Source organism: Vulpes lagopus, chromosome 8, assembly GCF_018345385.1.
Source record: "Vulpes lagopus strain Blue_001 chromosome 8, ASM1834538v1, whole genome shotgun sequence".
Classification (NCBI taxonomy): domain Eukaryota; kingdom Metazoa; phylum Chordata; class Mammalia; order Carnivora; family Canidae; genus Vulpes; species Vulpes lagopus.
Window position 1 is genome coordinate 117,231,593 of NC_054831.1, and position 20,934 is coordinate 117,252,526.

General features: G+C 52.3%; 1 protein-coding gene across 5 annotated transcripts in view; it reads right to left on the reverse strand.

Annotated features, from left to right (window-relative positions):
* Positions 1-20,934, reverse strand: part of ZNF362 (zinc finger protein 362) — a 40,091-nt gene that overhangs the window by 16,939 nt on the left and 2,218 nt on the right. For 3 of the 5 annotated variants that reach the window (XM_041766229.1, XM_041766228.1, XM_041766230.1), the window contains exons 2-4: positions 8,395-8,520; positions 2,993-3,056; positions 2,544-2,790 (exon numbers count right to left, since the gene is read on the reverse strand). In XM_041766229.1, the coding sequence (XP_041622163.1) occupies positions 2,544-2,790; positions 2,993-3,056; positions 8,395-8,432 (349 nt within the window). In that variant the 5' untranslated portion in view covers positions 8,433-8,520. Of the gene's footprint in view, positions 1-2,543; positions 2,791-2,992; positions 3,057-8,394; positions 13,819-20,934 lie in introns of those variants that run through there. The other 2 variants (XM_041766227.1, XM_041766231.1) reach the window with 2 other exon arrangements.

Sequence of the window (20,934 nt, forward strand, 5' to 3'; positions counted from 1 at the left end):
TTCGAGCCCCACACTGGGTGTAGAGATTACTTTAAAAAAAGGGAAAAAAACCTTTTGTAATAAAAGGCATTCTTTTAAAAATGAGAGGACTAGAAACATTTACAATATCAGGTCAAGCAGACCACAAGAGGAAAGTGGTAATGATCATGTAACAAAAACAATGCTGCTTTTAGAAAGAAACCAAAAATCCATCCACTGAGAAAGGTAAGATCCAGAGATAGACAACTGTTTGTGTTACCTGCTGCCAGCAGGAGTGTGCATTTATCACCCTCGATGGAGGGCTGATGGCCAGAAGCCATTAATATGTCAAATGTACCTAACTTCTGACAAACCAATGACTTTTAGAAATGGCACATGAAGAAATATTTGCGCATGAGCACAAAGATGTGTGTATATGGACTTTCTGTACGACCAAACTGAACACAACCAGTTTGTCTTCAGCAGGGGCTGTGTAAAAAGATGTGGTCCATCCTCCCTATAAAGGACTGAGCAGCCACAAAAACAAGAAAGACGCTATAGTGTGGTGGAGATAGAATGCCCAAATGTGCTGTTGTCAGGTGAAAAAGCAAATCACAGACAGTATGAACCCATCTATTTAAAAAAACACACACCTAAGATTCATATGTATGTAAAAGACAATAAAGATGTGTGTGTAAATGCTCAGAAATAGATCTGGACACACCCAACTAAATTTGTGTATAAATTGTGGTTTGCGCTAGGGAGGATGAAGAATTTTCTGGTGAAAGGAGACTTTCATACTTTGTCTATCTGCTTCTATTATTATTTGAATTTTTTTACCTGGTGAATTCATCCATTTTTTATATCTGTGATTAAAGAATAAAACAAAATAAATTATAGAGAAAACATACGAAAAGGCTAACAATAGTATGACTCGGACTAATTTTTTCTTTTCAGCTTGTCTGCAATTTCTAAATTTTCTGTAAGGACTATGAATTACCTTTATAATTAAAAAAAAGCATTAAACATGCTTCTCATAGAATGGTGAGTAGGAAAAGTGAGTTGAAGTCATGAGTAAAGCCCTACTACAAGCTCAGCAAAACACACACGCATATTAAAAAATAAACAAGATGGAAAAGGAAGGAAATGAACCAAAAGGCTCTCTAAGCTGCTGGGTTAGGAGCTGGGGATTATGAGTGGGGTTTTTTTTCCCCTTAGTTTCGCTTTTTTCCAAATTTCCCTTAATATGCTTATATTACTTTTTTAATATTACTTTTATAATGAAAAAAATAAATTTAATAAAATCATAATAAGGGGGGGATGTGCAGAGTGTAGCTGGTGAGGCCTCAGGGGAGGCTCACTGGGTCCCATAATTCCTGGGAAATCTCTGAGAAGGGGCGAAGGAGGAGAGAGGCAGGGGTGAGCCAGAGGAGGAACAAAGGCCCAGCTTCAGTGGCCTCCAGAGAAAGCCTGGCCGCCAGGCTCTGAGACAGACGTCAGGCAGCCCTGGCCCCATGACACCACCTCAGGATGTGCCCCACACCCTGGTATCAACCTACCCAAGACTGAGCTCACCTTTTTCCTTACTAGGTGCTTCCTCCTATGATTCCACCTCCCGGGCAGTGCCTGGGTGCTCTCTCACTCCTTCCTACTCTTCACCCCTACGTCTAGTCCAGCACCAAGCCCTGTCCATTCCCTTCAACAAGTCCCAGATCTATCCCCTTCTCTCTATGCCCACTGCCTCTGCCTGATCCAGGCCACCACCCTCTCCTGCAGATCTCCCTGTTTCCTCTCTCAGAAAGCCAGTCCTCACTTTGCAGCCAGACTCAGGTCTGCAACCCAAATCTGAGCATTTCCCTCCCCTACTTAAAAACTGTCCATGGCTCCCCGTTGCCTGCCGGTAAAGTCCAAACTGCACAGCCTGGCCCACAGGGCCCTTCACATCTGGTCGGCTTCCTCTCTGAGACCAGGTAGAGCCAAGGGTCATTAACACATGGGCTCTAGAGCCACGCTGCCTGCCTCTGCCTCCTGCTGACTGTGCAACTCTGACTCAGTTTCCTCATCTGTTAAATGGAGACGTCAGAGTGAACAGGAACTGCTGTTTCCGGAGTCAAAAATAATCACCTGTTCAACCTCATACTAGCAGTACCCACCCCAGAGGGGCTCAACTGGAGTCAGCTGCCATATTATAGTCGTAGTCACCACCATCATCATCATCGTTTGGCCCTCCCACTCCGACAGACCTTCCCACGTGTGCTTTCTACACACATACCCGCCTTGCACATATCTTGCACATATCTCTTCCTGCTCCACGGCCCTCAGCCAACCTGCACCTGCACGTGGCCCTTTCCCTCACCCCCAACAAGTCCGGTCAGGGCTCTTCTCCGGATTCCTTAAGTTCCCAGGAGGCAGCGCCCCCACCTCGGTCAGGATGTGGGGGTTCCTCCCAGGCCAGGATGGGAGGGGACCTTCGCCCCGCCCCGCCCCCGCAGCCCCGCCCCGCAGCCCCGCCCCTCTCGCTAGCCCCGCCCCTCCCGCTAGCCCCGCCCCTCGCCGCCGGCCCCGCCCCGCCCGGCCCGCCGTACCTGTGACGGTGCTGGTGGCGGGCCGCGCGTGCAGCGCCACGTCGGGCTGCGGCACTGCCTGCGGGTGCAGCCCCGGCACCTGCTGCAGCTTGGGCAGCGACATGACCGCCTGGCTGCTCTCGGCCGGCGCCGGCGGCACCAGCAGCGGCTGCTGCGACGAGGCCGACGTGGGCGGCAGGTGCGGCGGCCGGATCTTCTCCGCCATCAGCTGCTCCTTGATCTTGTTAATCAGAACCAGGTTGTCCAGCTGCGGGCGGGAGAGGAGAGGCACTGAGGGGGCTGGGGCCGCGTCCGGCCCCTTCCCCGGGCCGCCGGTCCCCCGCGAGCCAGGAGCCCCGAGCCCCGCAGGCCGAGCCCCGCAGGCCGAGCCCCGCAGGCCGGGCCGAAGCCAGGGCAAAGCAAAGCAGCTCCAGGAGGGAGGGCGGTCGGAGGGCGACGCTTGGTCTTACCTGGCTGGGCATGGTGGGAGGAGGGGGCCAGAAGTAGGGGTTGTTAAATCGAGGCTCGGCCATCCTGCGGGGAGAGAGCGACTGTCACAGGGACCCTCCCCACCCGCCTGGGGCGAGCTCCCATCAGCCGTGCCCGCTCAAGACTGGCCCGGTGTCTGGGACCCCTGCCCCTGTGGGACCCTCACCCTGCAACAGACCCCCTCCCAGGCCTGGGCAACAGGTCTCCAGGCTGAAAAGTCAGGAATTCAGTGTTTCCCTCTGTGGGCCCCAGAGGGCAAAGGTCAGAGACAGATCAGCCTGCTCCCAGTTCCCCCATCACCCTGATGTGGGCAGACCAATCCCCATCCCCTAGAAGGGCCCAAGGCTGCAGAGCTGACCCCATGGACCCATGGATTCCACACAGAGCCCCCCATATCCCCCCTCCCAGACAGAGACACATTGGGGAGTCTTGGAGCACTTTGTAAATGGCCATAAAACAGAGGTAACTGTCCAACCCTGATCCCTGCCCTTCTGACCGCTGACCCCTTGAAGGCAGACATCCTCATCAGAACAAGGGGGCAGCCTGGGTCATCAGATACAGCCACTCTGAAGGCCAATTTGGCACGGTGGTTTAGAGACCCAAATGATTATTGCCCTTAGACCTGAGAAACTGTACCTCTGGAGAGTTTTCAAGAAACAAGCATGGACGCATACAACATTTTACCTACAAGAGTGTGTCAGCATACTGTGCTTAAGGAGGGGCTTGGGGAGGCCTGCGGCTGGGGCAGTTTGGGACTCTTCAGTAGAAGTATGTGACAATCTACTGGTGGCCCTCACCTCTGTCAAGTTCCATGGCAGGCCCGTGCAATTAGAAAGCCATTCAACCATGGCAGTGTGAAAGATGGGCCTGCAGAGCTATCTTACTCTTCCAGAGGGTTCTAGTCTTCCTGCAACCCGGGAGTAAGTCAAGAAGTGACTTACAGGGACCATCCTGAAGACTCTTGCTCTCCATCAATATTCTCTTCTTTATCTCTCTCTTACAGAAATTACTAAATACGGACTGGTATTGCTGTTGAAGTAAAACTTCAACAGGCAAGGCCAAAATAAAGTGCCTTCAACTTCTTTTCCTGGTCCTAGAAGCCCAAGGAGCCCCTACTGGAACTGTAGGCAGAGGGTTTTAGGAGAAAGCTCTCAATACAATCTAATTTCAACACTTTTCTAATGACTTCTAATATAGATTATCCTTGTAATCTTTACTTGAGAAATAAGCACAGGAGGTATTATTACCCCATTTTATAGGTGAAGAAACTGAGGCTTGGAAAGAAGGGGGGGACCTGTCCAAGACAACAGGGCTAGGGTGCCAGAGGCAAACTGGTAACTGGATTTGCTCAAGCCATTTGCTCTGGGGAATTTGCTTTGCAAACCTCAGTCCTTGCTTGAGCAAACACCCACATGCAAATGGCTAGATACCTACACAAAACATCCTCTGCCTTTCACTCCCAGCCTGGGGGCTGCTTGGGGTCTGAGCCTGGCCAGGCTGAGGGTCAGAGTAGCCTCCTCTAGGGTGGCTGGGACAGCCCCTGCCCTCTGAGGGCTCTCCTGCTCCCTCTACCCACAGACACCAAGCTGCCCTTCCCTCAGCCCAGGATTAAGAAGCATTTCCTGCCTGGAGTTCTCCCTGAGTGTTCCAGATCCCTTTCTCAGAAAGACCTCAACACAGTAATGACAGAAGGCTGCCATCTACCAACTGCCTACCTTGTACCAGACACACTGACACTCAAAGACAGGTACTTTCATCATCCCCATTTTGTAACGGAAACTGAAGTTCCCAGAGGTGGAGTGACTTGGTCAAGGTCACACAGCAAGTAAGCAGAGCTGAGATTCCTGCTCTAATTTGCCTGACTCCAAAGTCCAGCTGATTGGTCCCTTAGCTGTCCAGGGGAAAGACAAGGCATCCTGACTGCTGGCTTGTGATTATGTCCTGTCTTAGGATACAATGAGCACCACCCCAGGGGGCAGGCACCCACTCATCCAGCAGCGTTAGAACCTGTCTGTCCCTCCCAGCTGTTGCCCACCAGGGAAAGTGTGAAGGGAACTGAGCTGGAGAGCCAGGGAGTGGAGGCTCCAGGCTGGGGGGAAGGGGAGCCAGGAACTAGATACATCTATCTCACCCATCTCAGTATCCCCAGCAGCCAGGCCCAGAGGTGACCAACAATGAGAGTTGCACGACAGAGTGAATAAATGAAGGAATAAGAAGAATTCAAAGCAACCACACACAATTCGACAATTAACAAAGCTCTTCTCTGACATTCTCCTCAGAGCCCCAGGAAGAAGGGAGTATCTGCATCCCCATTTTGCAGAGGGAGGCACTTTGCTCCAGGCCACAAGGACAGAGAGACAGAAGGGAGCACCGCACTGCACTGCTGGGCATCCGCTCTCAGAGACTGAGTTCTCCTCATCTGTGAAATGGGGTGAAACAGGCTGCTCTGCTTCATTCCTGCTCTGGTCCAGGACTCTGCCTACCACACCAGCTGTTCTCAGAGTTCTGGGGGAGCTACCTTCTCCTCCTCTTCAGCTCAATGTCAAGTTCAGGCTTCCCAAAGGCTCACCCCTACCCCCGATCAGGGAGATATGGGGGGAAGAAGGTGGCTGGCCTAGGGTCCCATGGCTGGGATAGAGCATCCTCTCTGCCACTTGTCAGGCTCCTGGGCAGACAAGGATGGCCCCTCGCCCTGGCTGGGGCCATGGAAGAAAAGGATTTGCCCCAGACCACTTAATCTGATCCCCACAGTCTCTGCCTAATTTCTCCTTGTCCTCCTCTGGCTGGTCTTAAGTAATTTAATGATTCAGTCTGTGCCCCTGGCCCCGGTGTACACCTGTGTGTCAAACGCGGGGAAGGCAGTCGGGGGATGGCCATTTGCTGAGCTCCTACTGACGTCAGGCTTCCTGCTAGGCTTACTCCAGGAGTATCTCATGGGAGCCTCCCAGCAAGCCTGTGGGGTGGGTACCTAGCTGTGCAAGCCTGGGACCTGCTCGACATGGCGGGCCATCGCAAGAGGTGGGTGGGGAGGGTCACGCTCAGACCTTGTCTTAAGGGAGGGGTTTTAAGCAGGAGACCAGCCAGGTGTATGTTTAGGACAGGTGTGTGTTTAGGCAGAAGGGCATTCCCAGCAGAGACCACAGCTTGAGCGGAAGCACGGATGTGTGAAAGTACAAGGGCAGGTTTGGGTCCCTGAGCCGCCACCTTCAGGCACCAAAGAGAGTGGGAGAGGGGAGGTAGTGAGGGCCAGGCCAGACAGTGGGGTGCAGAATGCCTGCTGAGGGGTGGGGCTGGAATGGAAAGTGGGTGGGGAGAAGGTCTGGGAGGCAAGAGAGCCAAGTGGGTGGAGGTCAGAGGGAGCAGCCTGAGGGCAGTGCCCCCTGGGGCAGAGGAGATGGGGCCAGGGGCTGAGTGTTCCTGCAGAGACAGACAGAAGAGACCGGCTGGTGGTTGGGCAGGATGTGTTCAAGCCCCAGAGAGCAGCCAAGACTGCTATGAGCTGTGAGACCCGTAACCCTGACCCTTACAGCAGCACAAGCACACTGTTTTTCTTGCTCCACAAGGTGAAAAGGGCTGGATAGGTGGATGAATGAAACACCTAGAGCTGCTTCTGCAAACAGTATCCTGATGGCAGCTGGCCCATCCACCATCCACCCATCCAGTCGTTCTGGATATACATCCTCTGGGCCACACAGGGACCAGTGCTGGGGAAACTAAGGTAAATGGGGGTGGGGCAGCCCTGCCATCTGGGAGCTCCAAGCTAAGTGGAGGAGGGAGACATGTCACCCACAATTTTCGGCAGAAAAGAACTCTTGCCTGAGACCTTATACATGCCACTGAGGACCTCCATGGGGTCAAAGCTGAAAGGCCACCTTCTAGTCGGACCCTTCATGGTTTCATGCTGCCTGGACCACCGTGAAGGTCTGCACTGTGATCCTGGGCCCCTCATCTCAGTATCTCTCAGAGCTGTCACCCACAGGCCAGGCTCCTCCGTCCCACCTGCCTCATCCCTGGGTGGCCCATCCACTCTAGGACTTCAAATATTGGCCAAGCCCTAAGTCTCCACCCCCAGACCAGGCCTGTCCCTAGAGCTCCAGGCCCACCTTCCAACTGCCTCCCTTTTGCTGTTTCATGGGATGGTCAGACTCAGCAGGCTTAAGCTGGACTTGGTCTTCCCCTAAGACGTGTGCCCCTCTAGCCATTCTTGTGAGCGGACATCCCCATCTGCCCAGATGCTCCTGCCACAGACATACATGGATCCCCAACACAACCCTGCCCACCCCTCCCAGCTCAGATCCACCACCAGCCACGTCCCTGGGACTGCATTTCCTAAATCCCCCTCAAATCCACCCTCTCCACTTTACGAGTCCTAGCTACGACCACCTCACCTGGCCCATGGGACAGTCTGCTTTGTTTAGAGCCCAATCCACCCAGCTTCCAATCTCGGCTCCAACTCACCAGCTGTGTGATCTTGGGCAAATCACTTGCTCCTGCCCCCCAAGTAAGGGATGACAGCCCAGAGCCAGGGACCTGACCCAGGATGGAAGAAAGAATCAGGGAGGACTGCCCACTGGAGGTGATACCAGCTTTGGGTCTTAAAGGATGAATGGGAGTGAGCCAGGCAACACAGGACTGGGGAGCATTCCTGACAGAAGCAGCAGTCTGAGCAAAGGCCCGGAGGTGAGAAGCAACACGCCATTTGTGAGGAGCCCAGTGTGCTGGTGTAGACTGGGAGAGGGGACGTGAGGCTGGAGCCAGCAGCCAGGGCATGACCTAGAAAGTTGAAGAAATCCTACACCTGGAGTCTGGCCTCGAAGCAACGGGTGATGGGATCGAATCTGTGGTTTAGAAAAACCCCTCTGACCGCTCTGTGCAATGGGACTGGAGAGGCCAGGAGAGGAGGCAGGAGGACACCTGTTAGGAGGCCCCTGGAGAATGGGATGGAGGCGAGAGGCAGTGGCTGAGCTGGGACCCGGAGGAGAGTGAGTAAGGAGGCCTGGCTATCTGGTAGGAGCTGGAGGCCAAGGAAGCATGCGGGTCGCCCCCCACCATGTGGCCCAGAGGGACCTCTGGATACGCACACAGACAAACACCATCACAGGAACATGCAGACAGCACCACACACGGACGCACGTGACAGACACAGACCTGTGGTCCCAAACATGGACAGACGGGGACACGGAGCAGGAACCCATAGCCACCGGGACACAGAGTCACAGGTGGGTGCTGTCACCAGAAGGTGAGTGCACATGGCCTCCGGGACAGACCCAGAGGGAAGCAATGAGGGCACTCGAGGAATCTGGGATGAACACAATGTCTTAATCCCCCCCAAAGAACAAACCCCTCATTGACAAATTTCAACCTGGAATCACAGGCTCCTTACCTAGAGTGTCCTTTCCCACTTGGTGAACTTCTACTCATCCTTCAAGACCCAGCTCAAGTGTTCCCTCTTCTACGGAGCTTTCCCTGAACCCCCAGCCAGTCACTTCCTCTGTGTTCCCAACAGCACCTTGTATATGGGAATAACAATAACAATAATAATAAAATGGCAGCTACCATTTATTTCAACACCTACTACATGCCAGGCACTGTGCTGAGTATGTCATACACATCATGTCACAGAGTCTTCCCAATGACCCTGGGAGATGTGCATTTAACAGAAAAGGAAACCGCAGCTCAGAGAGGTTGACCAACTTGCCCAAAGTCACACAGCTAGCAAGTAACGGAGTTAAGACACCACCCAGACCTGGTCCAGCCCCACCCTGATGTGCTGTTTCCCTGGGTGACTTTCCCGCCAGACTGTGAGCTCCTCACAGGTATAGCCAATGCCCATTCACCTTTGCCATTCCAGCACCTAGCCCACCGTGATCTCAGAAACTCTTTGTGGGATGAAAAAATAGAATAATATTGATTACTTATTCTTGAGCACTTACAGTGGGCCAGGAACTGTGTCAGGGCATTTTTTACAAGTCATTATTTTACTGTTGCAATAGATCCGTGATACAGATGAGGAGACTGAGGTCCAGAGAGGTTATGTAACGTGCCTGAGGTCATAGAGCCAAGTCTAGATTTGAACCCAGATCTGTCCATGATCCTTTCCCAGGAAGATGGTCGCTGAGGCCAGCCTTGTAAGCTCTACAAAGGGGCACTAGGAGAGGAAGCACCAAGGAAGGGGCATGCCAGGGGGCAGGCCCTGCCACCTGCAGCAGTCCGGGTATAGACAAACACACAAAGAGGACAGGCACCCCAGGGTGGCATGTGACAAGCCTTGGCCACTGCAGGACAGCAGGGTGCGGTTAAGCAACTCTGTCCCACCCGCATCCCCAGACCATCCCACAGGCATTAAAAACTGAGATTTGTCCAGACTCCGTGGCCACAGAGGAACGAGCTCTCAACAAAGCAAATGGGAGAGAGCAGGACCAAAACCGTCCGGACACTATGATTACAAGGAGGCAAAAATAAAAACCTGCGTCAGAAAAAGCAAGCTGCAGGGAGCCACACCCAGAGGGAGGGCTGGGAGAGGTGGCTGGAGCCGATCTAGTTTTTGTCTTTGTTTCTCTGATTTCCAGATTCTCTGTAACCGCGTTCAGTTGCTTTTATAATGAAAACAATAAATTTATTCTCCAAGAAAAGACAGAAAATTGTTGGTAGCCCAAGGGTGGAAAGGGAACAGATGGAGGGTCCGGGAGGCACAGGGAAAGGTTAGGGTCAGCTGATGGTGGGCACTCCACTCAGCAGTGCACACCAGGCCCTGTACAGTCTGCGTACTCCAGGCACGTAGGACCCAGTGGGGCGGTGGTGGCTGTCAACAAGGGCTACCTGGCACAGGTAACATTCAATATGCACTTTGGAGCTGTTTTTAGGATTCCATAGAGTGGGGAAAGGTCTCCAGCAACCTTTCTCTGCCTTGGTCCCGGCCCCCTTTGGCAAGAGTCCCCTCATTGATTTCCCTGCCTCTACCCACAGCCCCGATTCCATTCTCCTACTGCAGTTGCTGTGATATTTCTAAAATACAAGAAGAGCAGATCACGGTATTCACCTCTTTAGAACCTCCCATGGCTCCCTATTTCCCTCCAGACAAGGTCTGGATTCCTTGGGCCTTACATATCCGGCCCTGCTGACCTCTTTGGCCTCACTGATTGTTCTGACGTTACTCTCTGCCCAGCCAGCCATAGAGTTCCCCCAGGGCTTCACTTCCCTTATTTCCTAACCTTCATTCAGGCTGCTTCCTCTCCCTGGAACCCTCCGTCCTCCTCACTTTACTGGCTAACTCCAAATTATACTCAAGCTCTGGCTTAAGGACCACTTCCTCCTGAAAGCTTTCCAGGACTGTTCCACCTCCACCCCCCTAGGCTATGCTGGGTACCTCTCCTCTGTTCCCTTTGTACTCTGCACATCCATCATCAGAACATGTATCCCCCTATTTTCTGATTTCTTGACTATCTCTGGTATTAGGCATGCTCTCTCTCAGGGCAGAATCATGGCTGAGTAATTTATCTTTTAAGCCCTGCACAGTATCTGCTAAATGTTTGAATGAATGAATATATGAATGAATGAATGAATGAATGCTCTAGGTGGAGGGAACTGAAAGGGTCAAGACCTGGATAGATGAAAGTTCCCTTCCCTACCCTGGCACCTTACTGTTCCTGGTGTCATCCTATTCCCTATTTCCTGTATCTAAGCCCTATCTTCCTAAGTGAGCTGAGAAGGGGCTATGTGTGCTCCATAAAGACTAGCAGACCAAAAAGGATGTTAACAGCTAATCAATACAGAAAGTGGCTCTGCTTCCCTGGCAGTGAAAATTAAATGAGTTTCACCTCTTAAAATAGCAAAAAGAAAGATGAAAATGATAATACCCAGTGCTGGTGAGGGTAAGATGAAATTGGCACTGCTAGGCATTACTGGTAGGAACATAAACTGGAACAAACATTTCTTTTCTTTTTTTTTTTTTTTTTTGAGAACTTATTATTAAGTAATCTCTCCACCCAACATGGGGCTCGAACCAACAGCCCCGAGATCAAGAATCACACACTCCACCAACTGAGCCAGTTGGGCACCCCACAATCATTTCTGAAAACAGTCTGGGAATAATGTGTCAAGAGCTCAAAAAAAAAAAAAAAAAAAAGTTCAGACTTCCTGGCCTAGTGATCCCATTCTTGGTTATCTGTCCCTAGAAAATAACCCAAATATAGACAAAGTTTTAAGTACAAAGCTGTTTGCTTCAGTGTTTTTTGTTTTGTTTTGTTTTGTTTTTTTTTACAATAACGAAAAACGGAAAGAGCCAGATTTTTAAATAGGAGGATGGCTCTGTAAGTCACGTTACCCAGTGACATAGTCAGCAATCATTACTAATAGCCAATGTTTACTGGCATTGTCATGACTCATCTGACACCCATATCAACCTTACCAGGAACTGAGGCACGGAGATACTAGGTAAGTTGCCCAAAGCCAAGCACGAACAATTTGAACCCAGAAAGTCAAGCTCCAAAGCCATGCTTTTCACTCTGACACTGTTAGAAAGAAGGGCTGGAACCACTCCAAAGTCATGTAGAAAATACCCGTGATACAATGTTTGTCAGGGAGATAGGGTGGGGGAGCAGATTTTCTAAATTTTATGTGTAGACAGAGCAATGACATCTATATAAAAACCAGGTACTGAGAAGAGGGAAGGAAAAACCAGAATGCTAATAGTGATGATACCTCAGGCTTGGGGTGAGGGCAGAAATGGTAGGTTTGGGTTTACCTTATTTCCTTATTCTCTGACTTCTTTGCAGGGTAGTTATGGGACCTTTTTTAAGGCATATTTTTCATAAGACTAAAGGTTCAGCAAGCCTAGGCCAAGCAAGACAGCCCAACCCCTGCCCACAACTCCAGTAGGATTCTGGCCTCAGGCCCTGCAGGTTTACGTGGGAGGAGAGAAGAGCTCAGAGGGGGCCAGGGGCTTGCTCAAAGTCCCACAGTGAGCCTCCAGCCCCACCCCAGACCCCAGCCAGGTGCACAGAGTCAGGAAGGGGTTGCTTGTCCTATGGGGAAGACCAGGCTTCAGCGGGGAGGACTAGGCCAAAGCCTGCCCAGGTCACTCACTCCTGCCTGAAATCTCTCTTGGGTTCCCATCGCTTTTGAGGTATAGTTCCAAATCTCCAGCACAGCACCCAAAGGCCTTTACCAGTGACGTTCTGTGGGCCACACACATCCCACACACATACGTCCCCACAGCATCCCTTCCTTCAGCCTCACTACACCACCTGCAGGTCCCGCAAAACAAGCTGCACTTTCATACCACCGTGCCTTTGCATAGGCTGTGCCTTTTCATCTGGGGCCATCACCCAGCTGGAGCCCAGCCAGATTCCCATCAACCACCAGTCAGCTCTGGTGTCACACCCTTGGGGAAGTGTTCTTGCTCACAGGCCCCTCCACAGCTATTTGCAGCCTCTTCTCTGAGCTTCCATAGCTTCCTGGACCTCCTCCACCACAGCACTGACCCCACTCTTCTAGAACTGCCTGGTTCCCTGTCCGTGCACCCAGTCTGCCCACCACATACCTGTGAACTCTCTGAGATCAGGGCTTGGGTTTGGTTCTTAGTTATGACCCCACACCCTAACATGGCCCCACAGCTCACCTGGTTCTCCCTTCAGGTCTCAGCTAAAGATCACGTTCTAACTCTCCCCAGCATGAAGCGGACAGCTCTGTTATTCACACCCACGGCCCCCTGCATTCTCTACCTCCCTATCACGCCTCCAGATCCTCCCTCCAGTCGTGACCCACAAGTACAGAGCCACTAAGGCGGCCCCAGAGCCAAGTACTAACCACATAGGAAGTGCTCAGATGCCTAGTTCATGCTAGTGAAAAGAGAAGGGCTGTCCCTGAGAGAGAGGAGGGGACTGTCCACATGAGCTTTACAGACTGAGAAGTTTGCCAGGAGAGCCAAAGGGTAGAGGGGCAGCATGTGCAAAGACATGGCCAACTGCTAGCTTCTTAGGGTAGCTGAGAGTTCTCAAACATGCTCCCTGCCCCAGAGTGACAACCAGCTGCTGCTGGGGCTCAGCTGAGCTATGGATTACGGGGGTTCCTGGGAAGATGAGCTCATCCCACTGAGGGGTGCATGAAGATTTCATGAACGTGGGACTTACCAATGGGGGAAAGCAGAGAGGTCAAGAGATGCCAGGAAAGGGCAGGCCAGGTGGTAAAAAGTTCATGTGCAAAGGCCCAGCAGTAAGAAAGCACAAAGCATCACGTTTGGTCTGGTGTGGGTATAGTGCAGGGATTTGCAGAGGAAGCAGGGAAAGGTGGCTGGGACTGGTCACAAAGGGCCAGAGTTCCAGGCTACGGTGCTTGGATAAAAGGCCATGGGGAGCCATGAAGGTCTCTGAGCAGGGGAAGGCCATGGTCAAGGTTTTTGGTGGACAGAAGGATGGCCTGGAAGTGATAAGCAGGAGATAGTCTAGTGGGGAGAAGTTGAGGTTTCCCACTTTCCCAGTGTGAGACCCCCACGTGCTCCAAGTCTGCCTCTCACGATCCCTGTGCCCTCCATGTGTCCCCACTCCACGCAGCCCAGAGTGCTGAGCTCCAGCTGCTGGGCCCCACCCCAGCCCCAAGACCCAGGCCAGCCTCGGGAGCTGGTTCCTGGGAACTTCCTGCGAGGACCAAGGCTCCCGAGGGTCCTGGATCCAATTAGCCTGGGTTTCCGCAGCCCTGCAGGGTTGGAAGGGCTGTTCTCATCATGAGGGCGGGAGTCATCCGAAAGCAGGGCTGCTCTGTGCCCTGGTCAGGGGGAGCTGGATGCTGCTCTTCCCCTCTTTGTCCCTCCCACTCCCTGTCCCCAGCCCGAGCCACCCCAACACCCCCTGAGCCACCCCATCACCCTCCCTGGGAGCCTCAGGTCCCTCATCTAGAGAATGGGCCAGGTTACCCTTCTCAGGCTTTGAACACATGCCCTTCTCTACTTCCATCTCCCTTGGGGCCCCCCAGATCCCATCCTCACAGGGAAGTCCTTCGGCCAGCAAGAAAGGACAAGAGGATGGGATCCCTGGGTGGCTCCATGGTTTAGCACCTGCCTTCGGCCTGGGGCCTGATTCTGGAGTTCCGGGATTGAGTCCCACAGTGGGCTCCCTGCATGGACCATGCTTCTCCCTCTGCCTGGGTCTCTGCCTCTCTCTCTCTGTGTGTCTCTCATGAATAAATAAATAAAATCTTAAAAAAAGAAAAGAAAGAAGAAAGAAAAAGAAAAGAAAAGAAAAGAAAAGAAAAGAAAAGAAAAGAAAAGAAAGAAAGAAAGAAAGAAAGAAAGAGAAAGAAAGAAAGAAAGAAAGAAAGAAAGAAAGAAAGAAAGAAAGAACAAGAGGAGAACCTGAGCACCTGTTCTGTGCCAGGTACTGTTTGCTACCTAACAAACATTTCTCTTAGGCTCTTAATGACCCTGCGAGGTAGATGCTGGGAGCATTTTGAGATACGGCCTGCATTCAGAAAGATGCTAAGAACATAAATGGACAGCTTTGTGACTTACAAAACACACATCAAGGCCCCCAAGAAGCCCCTACCCCATGCCCCTTCTCACGTCCCCCGAGGGTCCCGCCCTCCTGGCTTCTACCCTAATCTCCTCCTTGTCGGGAGTCAAGAATGAGGCTCAAGCCCAGTCACACAGCTGGTGAGGACAGAGGGAGACCGGATCTACCGCCATCAGCTCGCTGATGACCTTTAGTGAGTCCATTTCCTCTTTGGGTCACTGCTCCTTTCTCTCTCTCTCTCTCTCTCTCTCTCTATATATATATATATATATATATATATTTTTTTTTTTTAAAGCAGGCTCCAGGACACCTGAGTGGCTCAGTGGTTGAGTGTCCATCTTTGGCTCAGGTCGTGATTCCGGGGTCCTGGGACTGAGTTCTGCATTAGGCTCCCCACAGGGAGCTGGCTTCTCCCTCTGCCTAAGTTTCTGCCTCTCTCTGTGTGTGTCTCTCATGAATAAATAAATAAAATCTTTTAAAAAGTTAAAATAAAACAGGCTCCATGCCCAGCATGGAGCCCAATGCGGGGCTTGAACTCATGACCCTGAGATCAAGACTCAAGCTGAGACCAAGAGCCAGATGCTTAACCCACTGAGTCCCCCAGGCGCCCTACCCCTTGCTCTCTAAGACAGCTGAAACTAAATCCCAGCCTGAGTTCCTGGACCCTCTGAGGGACAATGTGGCGACTCAAGGGTTAAAGTACAGTTTCCGTACAACATAGCCCGAGTCAAAGCCCCAGCTCAGGCCCTTGGGATTATTAACAAACTGAGGATGACAATGGTATCCCCATAGCACCGTTGTTGGGATTAAATGAGTCAATCCGTATCAAGTCTTGAGAACAGTGCCTGGTGCAGTAAGGACTCTGTAAGCCTTAGCTGTTGTTGTTCTGTTAGTAGGTTCTCTCAGGCATAAGGGAGCCCTTCCCAACATTCCAAAGACCCACATGGAAATCTGACCAACCAGGGAGGTGAACTGGGCTGGGGCTGGGGGTTGCTTGGGGATGCTGCAGCTCTGGGAGGCTTCCAGGACCCACAGGGGCTGCTCCACTGACTGCTGGAGAGCCAAGCCTGGAATTAACTCTAAAAGAGACAGTGACTGCTGAACCCCTGCCACAGCCTGGCCCCAAGGAGCTTTCTAGAGGGGTCCTAGAGGTCCTGGGCTGGGAACCACTGGCAGGTGGTCACAGCCTGTTCTTGAGCTGTGCCTCAGGACCCCCAGGGGCTGGCAGCCTATGAGATAAGTGAGACAGAGCTCAGGCCCCTGCAGGGGGCAGGGGAGGCAAATAGCGTGAGCCCTGAGTAGGACAAGTCAGCAATGGAAGATTGGGCTGGTCAGATAGAGGAGTGGGGAGGGGTAACAACAGGCCACGGAAAACCCACAACCACTGGCCCTCCCCTTCCCCCCCCGCTCTTGGGGTATCATCTTCCCCATGTTCCTTGATTCCCCACTTCCCGGTCTTTGCCCAGGCCATACCCTCTGCCCAGAATGCCCTCCACCTGGAAAACTTCACAGTTCAGATGATCACTTCCTTCCAGAAGCACCTCTGCCCTCCATACACCATGACCATCACTCATTAGAGTAAAACCTAAAACCACGACTCAGGTAGTGGGGAGCCATCTCCCTCAGCTCAGGATATCCTATAGCTATATGGATGAAGCAGGGACAAGGCAGGACACTTTGGGCCTCAGAACCAAATCCCATGGCCTTCCCCGCATATCTTATCCAGTAAAGACACCACCTGGTCCCCTCCCTAAATTCTCCTGGCTTCTCAAGCCCAGCCCTAGCCCCAGCATCCAGGAAGCCATACCCACACCCCCCAACTCGGCTCCACCATGCCCACTTCCTCATCCCCATCCAAGTGCCAGGCATGACATTGGGTCTTCACATAGCCTATATATCCAGAAACGCTACCCCTGTTACGGAGGTAAGGAAACCCGTACTACAGGAAAGCTTCTCCAAGAGGGCTGCTCCTGCTCTGATCCCCACATACTATGGGGAGCAGAAAGCCCCCCAGGCAAAGCACCATAAGGTGTGTATGGTCTTAGACAAGTCCTACCCCTCTCCCTTCCTGCTTTATTCCCCCAGTGGACAAAGTGCAGTTTGCGTGGATAATCTGTGAGGTCTACCTCTCTCCAATTAGTGCCAATTAGTGCGTGACTTTGAATCTCAAATGGTCCTCCAGAAACTGGGTACGTAAGCATCATCAGAGACGGACTTTCTTGGGGCTACATGGAGAGAGAACTGTCCTCTTTCCCCGAGTACTCCAATCCCCAAAGCCAGCACCTAGCGCAGAGCTCCTGGGATTAGAGGAGCTCGGGATGCATGCTCTGTACACACTCATTCATTGACTGACTCATCATTCAGCACCACACACCGCGGCTACCCGCCCTTCAAGGAGCTCACAACCCAGTGCAGAGAAAAAGGCTACTGAGGTCTTGAGACTGCAAGGTCAAAAGCCCTGGGAATCCAGAACACCAACATCACCCCCAAATGTTATTCACAGGGAAAGTGCAGTACTTTGTAGAGAAAATCTTTCTGGCCACGTCAAGTATCTGACAAGAAGAAGCTGGGGGTCCTGGTGGGGAGTTCCCTCTAGTGGAGATGGGAGGCCCTTTTGTCAAGGAAGTGGGAAGGGGATTCCTGCTCTGTGCAGGGGACGGTTGAGGCTGGACTTCCCCTCAACAGCTGTGGGATTCGAAGGAAGAGTCCCAGAGTGCTGGCTTCAAATCCTGCAATGCCCCTGACAAGCTCCGTGGACTCAGGCAAGTTACCTAGTCTCTCTGTGCCTTGATTTCCTCATCTGTAAAATGGGGGTAATGACAATGAGCATTCAATACATTAACATTTATAAAGTCTTTTGGAACATGGCCTGCCACAAGGTACTCTGCGCTGCTAAATAAGTAAGGCAGAGAGGGTCCCTCTTATAAGATTCTAAATCCCAGATCATGCATGGGGTGCTAGCACCTACGTTCAGCAGTGGAGACAGGCAAGGAGGACAAATCAACAAATCGACAAGAAAGCTTCACACACTGTCAAGAGCCACAGAGGAAGTGGAAAGGGGCCGAATGTGACAGTGTCGTGACCGTAGGAAGCTATCCCAGAGCAAGTGGTCAGGGAAGCCTCTCGGTGGAGGTAACATCTGAGTGGAAACCAATGAAACAAGATGCTGGCCATGCAAACATTTGGGGAAGAGTGTTCCAGGTAGGGGATACGGAAAGCCCCCAGCCCAACAATCTGTAAGTTCAAAGTGCAGAAAGCAGCTGGTGTGGCTGGAGGCGGTAAGCCTGCGGGGTGGGCAAGGGAGCTGAGGGGGGGCAGGCCCTCCAGGACCATGACGGCCCCTGTCTGCCCACTCGCAAAGGACTTCGGATTTTTGTTCTTTGAAATGCCCTGGAAACATCTGAAGAATTTCAGCAGGGTAATGACAAGCCAGGGCAGGGCTTTCAGGGTCCCCAGATCACTTGGCTCATTCTGAAACATCACGATGGTTTCCAAAAATCAAGGTGGGGCCTAGGTTGGTGATCAGTGGTCCTTATCATTCAGTTGGTATATACTGAGGTCCTACCACATGCCTGGCCAGGGCTCAGAGACATCCCACACACCCTTGTTACCCGCCCAAACGTACAAGAAATTCACAGTGGACCCCTTCTTAAAGATCAAGAAACTGAGGTTCAAAGAAGGGAAGAATGCATACAAAGTGACACAACCTATGGACCACCCAGCACAAACTGTAAAGTCAATTTGCAAGTGAGACTTGGTCCCAGGCCCCAGATCCACCATCATGACCATTTGTGGAACTAAGTCCTCTGGCATTGTCAAGCCTCCTCTTCATCAAGAGACCTCCCCTGTAACACATGCAGGCACCCACAAATACTGCCCTGGCTAGTGCTCCCTCTACTTGCGGTCTTCTTCCTTGTTGGCTTGAGCCCAGGAGGACTGTATTTGTATCTCATGTGGCTGTCCAGCCTGTGCTGGGTGAGCTGGAGACCAGGTGGATGGAAGGACTGAGGGACGGACTGCTAAAATGGCTAACCACTAAACTAACAAGTGGACACTGAAAAGAATAAAGGAATGATCTAGAAAGCCAGTGAATGACTAACTGATGGCAGTTAGAAGAAGGAAAGAAGAGGGCACTTGGGTGGCTCAGCAGTTGAGCACCTGCCTTTGGCTCAGGTCATGATCCTGGGGGTCCTGGGATCAAGTCCCACATCAGGCTCCCCAAGGGGCCTATGTCTCTGCCTCTCTCGGTGCTTCTCATGAATATTTATTAATAAAATCTTTTATTTTTTTTTAATTTTTATTTATTTATGATAGTCACAGAGAGAGAGAGAGAGGGCAGAGACACAGGCAGAGGGAGAAGCAGGCTCCATGCACCGGGAGCCCGACATGGGATTCGATCCCGGGTCTCCAGGATTGCGCCCTGGGCCAAAGGCAGGCGCCAAACAGCTGTGCCACCCAGGGATCCCAATAAAATCTTTTAACAAAAGAAAAAGAAGGAAAGAAGAAAGGAAGGGAAGGAGGAAGGGAGGCAGACAGAGAGGGAGGAAGGGAGGACTCTGCCTTATAGAAAGGCAGGGCAAGGAAGTGTCTGCCCAGAGAAGGATGGGACAGGCTGGCTTCAAACCCAGTCTACACCTCACCCCCACATCAGCTTCCTCTCCACCTGGGGCCATCCCCCATTGCCTCCACTCCCCCAAGCACACAGATAGTCTATTTCTCAGCCCCTTGAACAAACCCATGTCTCTGAGATGTTGGCCATTATAATACCCACTACCCCATCACCAATCACCACCAGCAGCAATCACTGCTCCCCAGGGCCCAGTGGAGCCTAGTAGAGGGTAGAATGGTTCACTCCCCCTCTGAGTTTCTCATAGAGGAAGGGAGAAGGGAGACCAGGGCTCTGGTCCTAGCTGGGACCCAAACTGCTAGGTGACTTCAAGCCAGTGGCTTCCCCTCTCTGAGCCCAGATGACCTCTCAGGGCCTTTTCAGCTCTGACACTGTTTGGGCTTGGAGCCCCTAGATTTTTGCACAGCCACTGGGTCAGCAGAAGAATCTGACAGATCAAACACTAGAAGGTGGATTAAAGTCCTACCTACAAAGCACCAAAGTCCACCTAGAAAAAGGCCTGGACAAGGAGTCTGGAGACTTGTTTTTAAGGCCTCCTATGCCACTGCTCAGCCTCTCCAAGACTCAGTTTCCTAAATTTAGAAATGGGGTTAAATGTCCCCATCCTGACAATTTCACCCCAAGCAAGTTTCTGGGAGAGCCTGACGTGATAATAACCATGGACTACACCATGCAAACTATAAAGTTCCATTCACAAGGAAGGCTTATGATGGCCGGGAGCAGGGGCAGTGAAGGGGGACATGCTGTCCCATTCCAGTCTAGTTCTGTCCAACATGACTCTTCCAGGAGTCAGGGCCTCCAGAGAGAACACCAGTGACAGCCCAGAGGTGGGAGCCTGGACATCGGGGTCCCTATCTTATCGCTCCTCTTAACTGACAATGCAACTTTGGGCAAGTCACTTCCCCTCTCTGAACCTCAGTTTCTCTATCTGAAAAATACCTAGCTTGGTACCCCCTGGCCCAGGCATGTCAAGTTCTGCAGCCCTGAACCCCTAAACCCCAGCCTTCAATCCTCGACTCTGTCCTCAGGAAGCTCACGTTGTCCTGTGGAGCCAGGATACAAATCAGGAGTGAGACTAGAGGGGTCTCCTGTCCAGGAGATGCTGGGACAGGGCCAGAAGGGCTCACGGTCCTCCCAGGACAAACTTTCCCAAAAGGCTAAAGACCAGGCCCAACCTGCCCCGGTGCCTTGGACAGCGCCTGCCACTCCAGACCTTTGGGCCTGGTAGACCCTCCCGTAGTCTTCAATACCTGCAGGCTCTGACCTGTCCAGCAAGACACTTCAGTAACTTCACCCAAACCCAAACTGCCACCAACACAGGAGCCTTCAGGGTGCTGGCAGAAGTAGCAGAAAAGAGTAGAAAGGTACCACCAGGGAGAGGCTCAGACCAGCAAACCAGTGCCCTCCCCCCACCAGACGACCCCTCCTCCCCCTCCCCTCAGACAAGACCCACTGGGGCCCCCAGCCTGCACCCTGACAAAAGCCCACCACCCAGGGGCATCTGCCACCAGATGCCACCTCCAGAGGCCGGGAGGCCCACCAGATCAAAGAAGGGGCTCTCCAAACACACACACACACACACACACACACACACACACACACACATACACACACTTGCCGGAGGGCTCCAGAAGCCACCCCAGCGCCCGGGGCATGATTCCCGCCTACAAGGGGGGCCCCCCTGGCCACCCATGAAGGAGACAGCCCCCTCCCCTCCACACACACAAACCACTGCAGGGCAGGGCAGGGGAGAGCAGGGTTATTTCCTCATGCCGCGGGTCTGAGTTGGAAG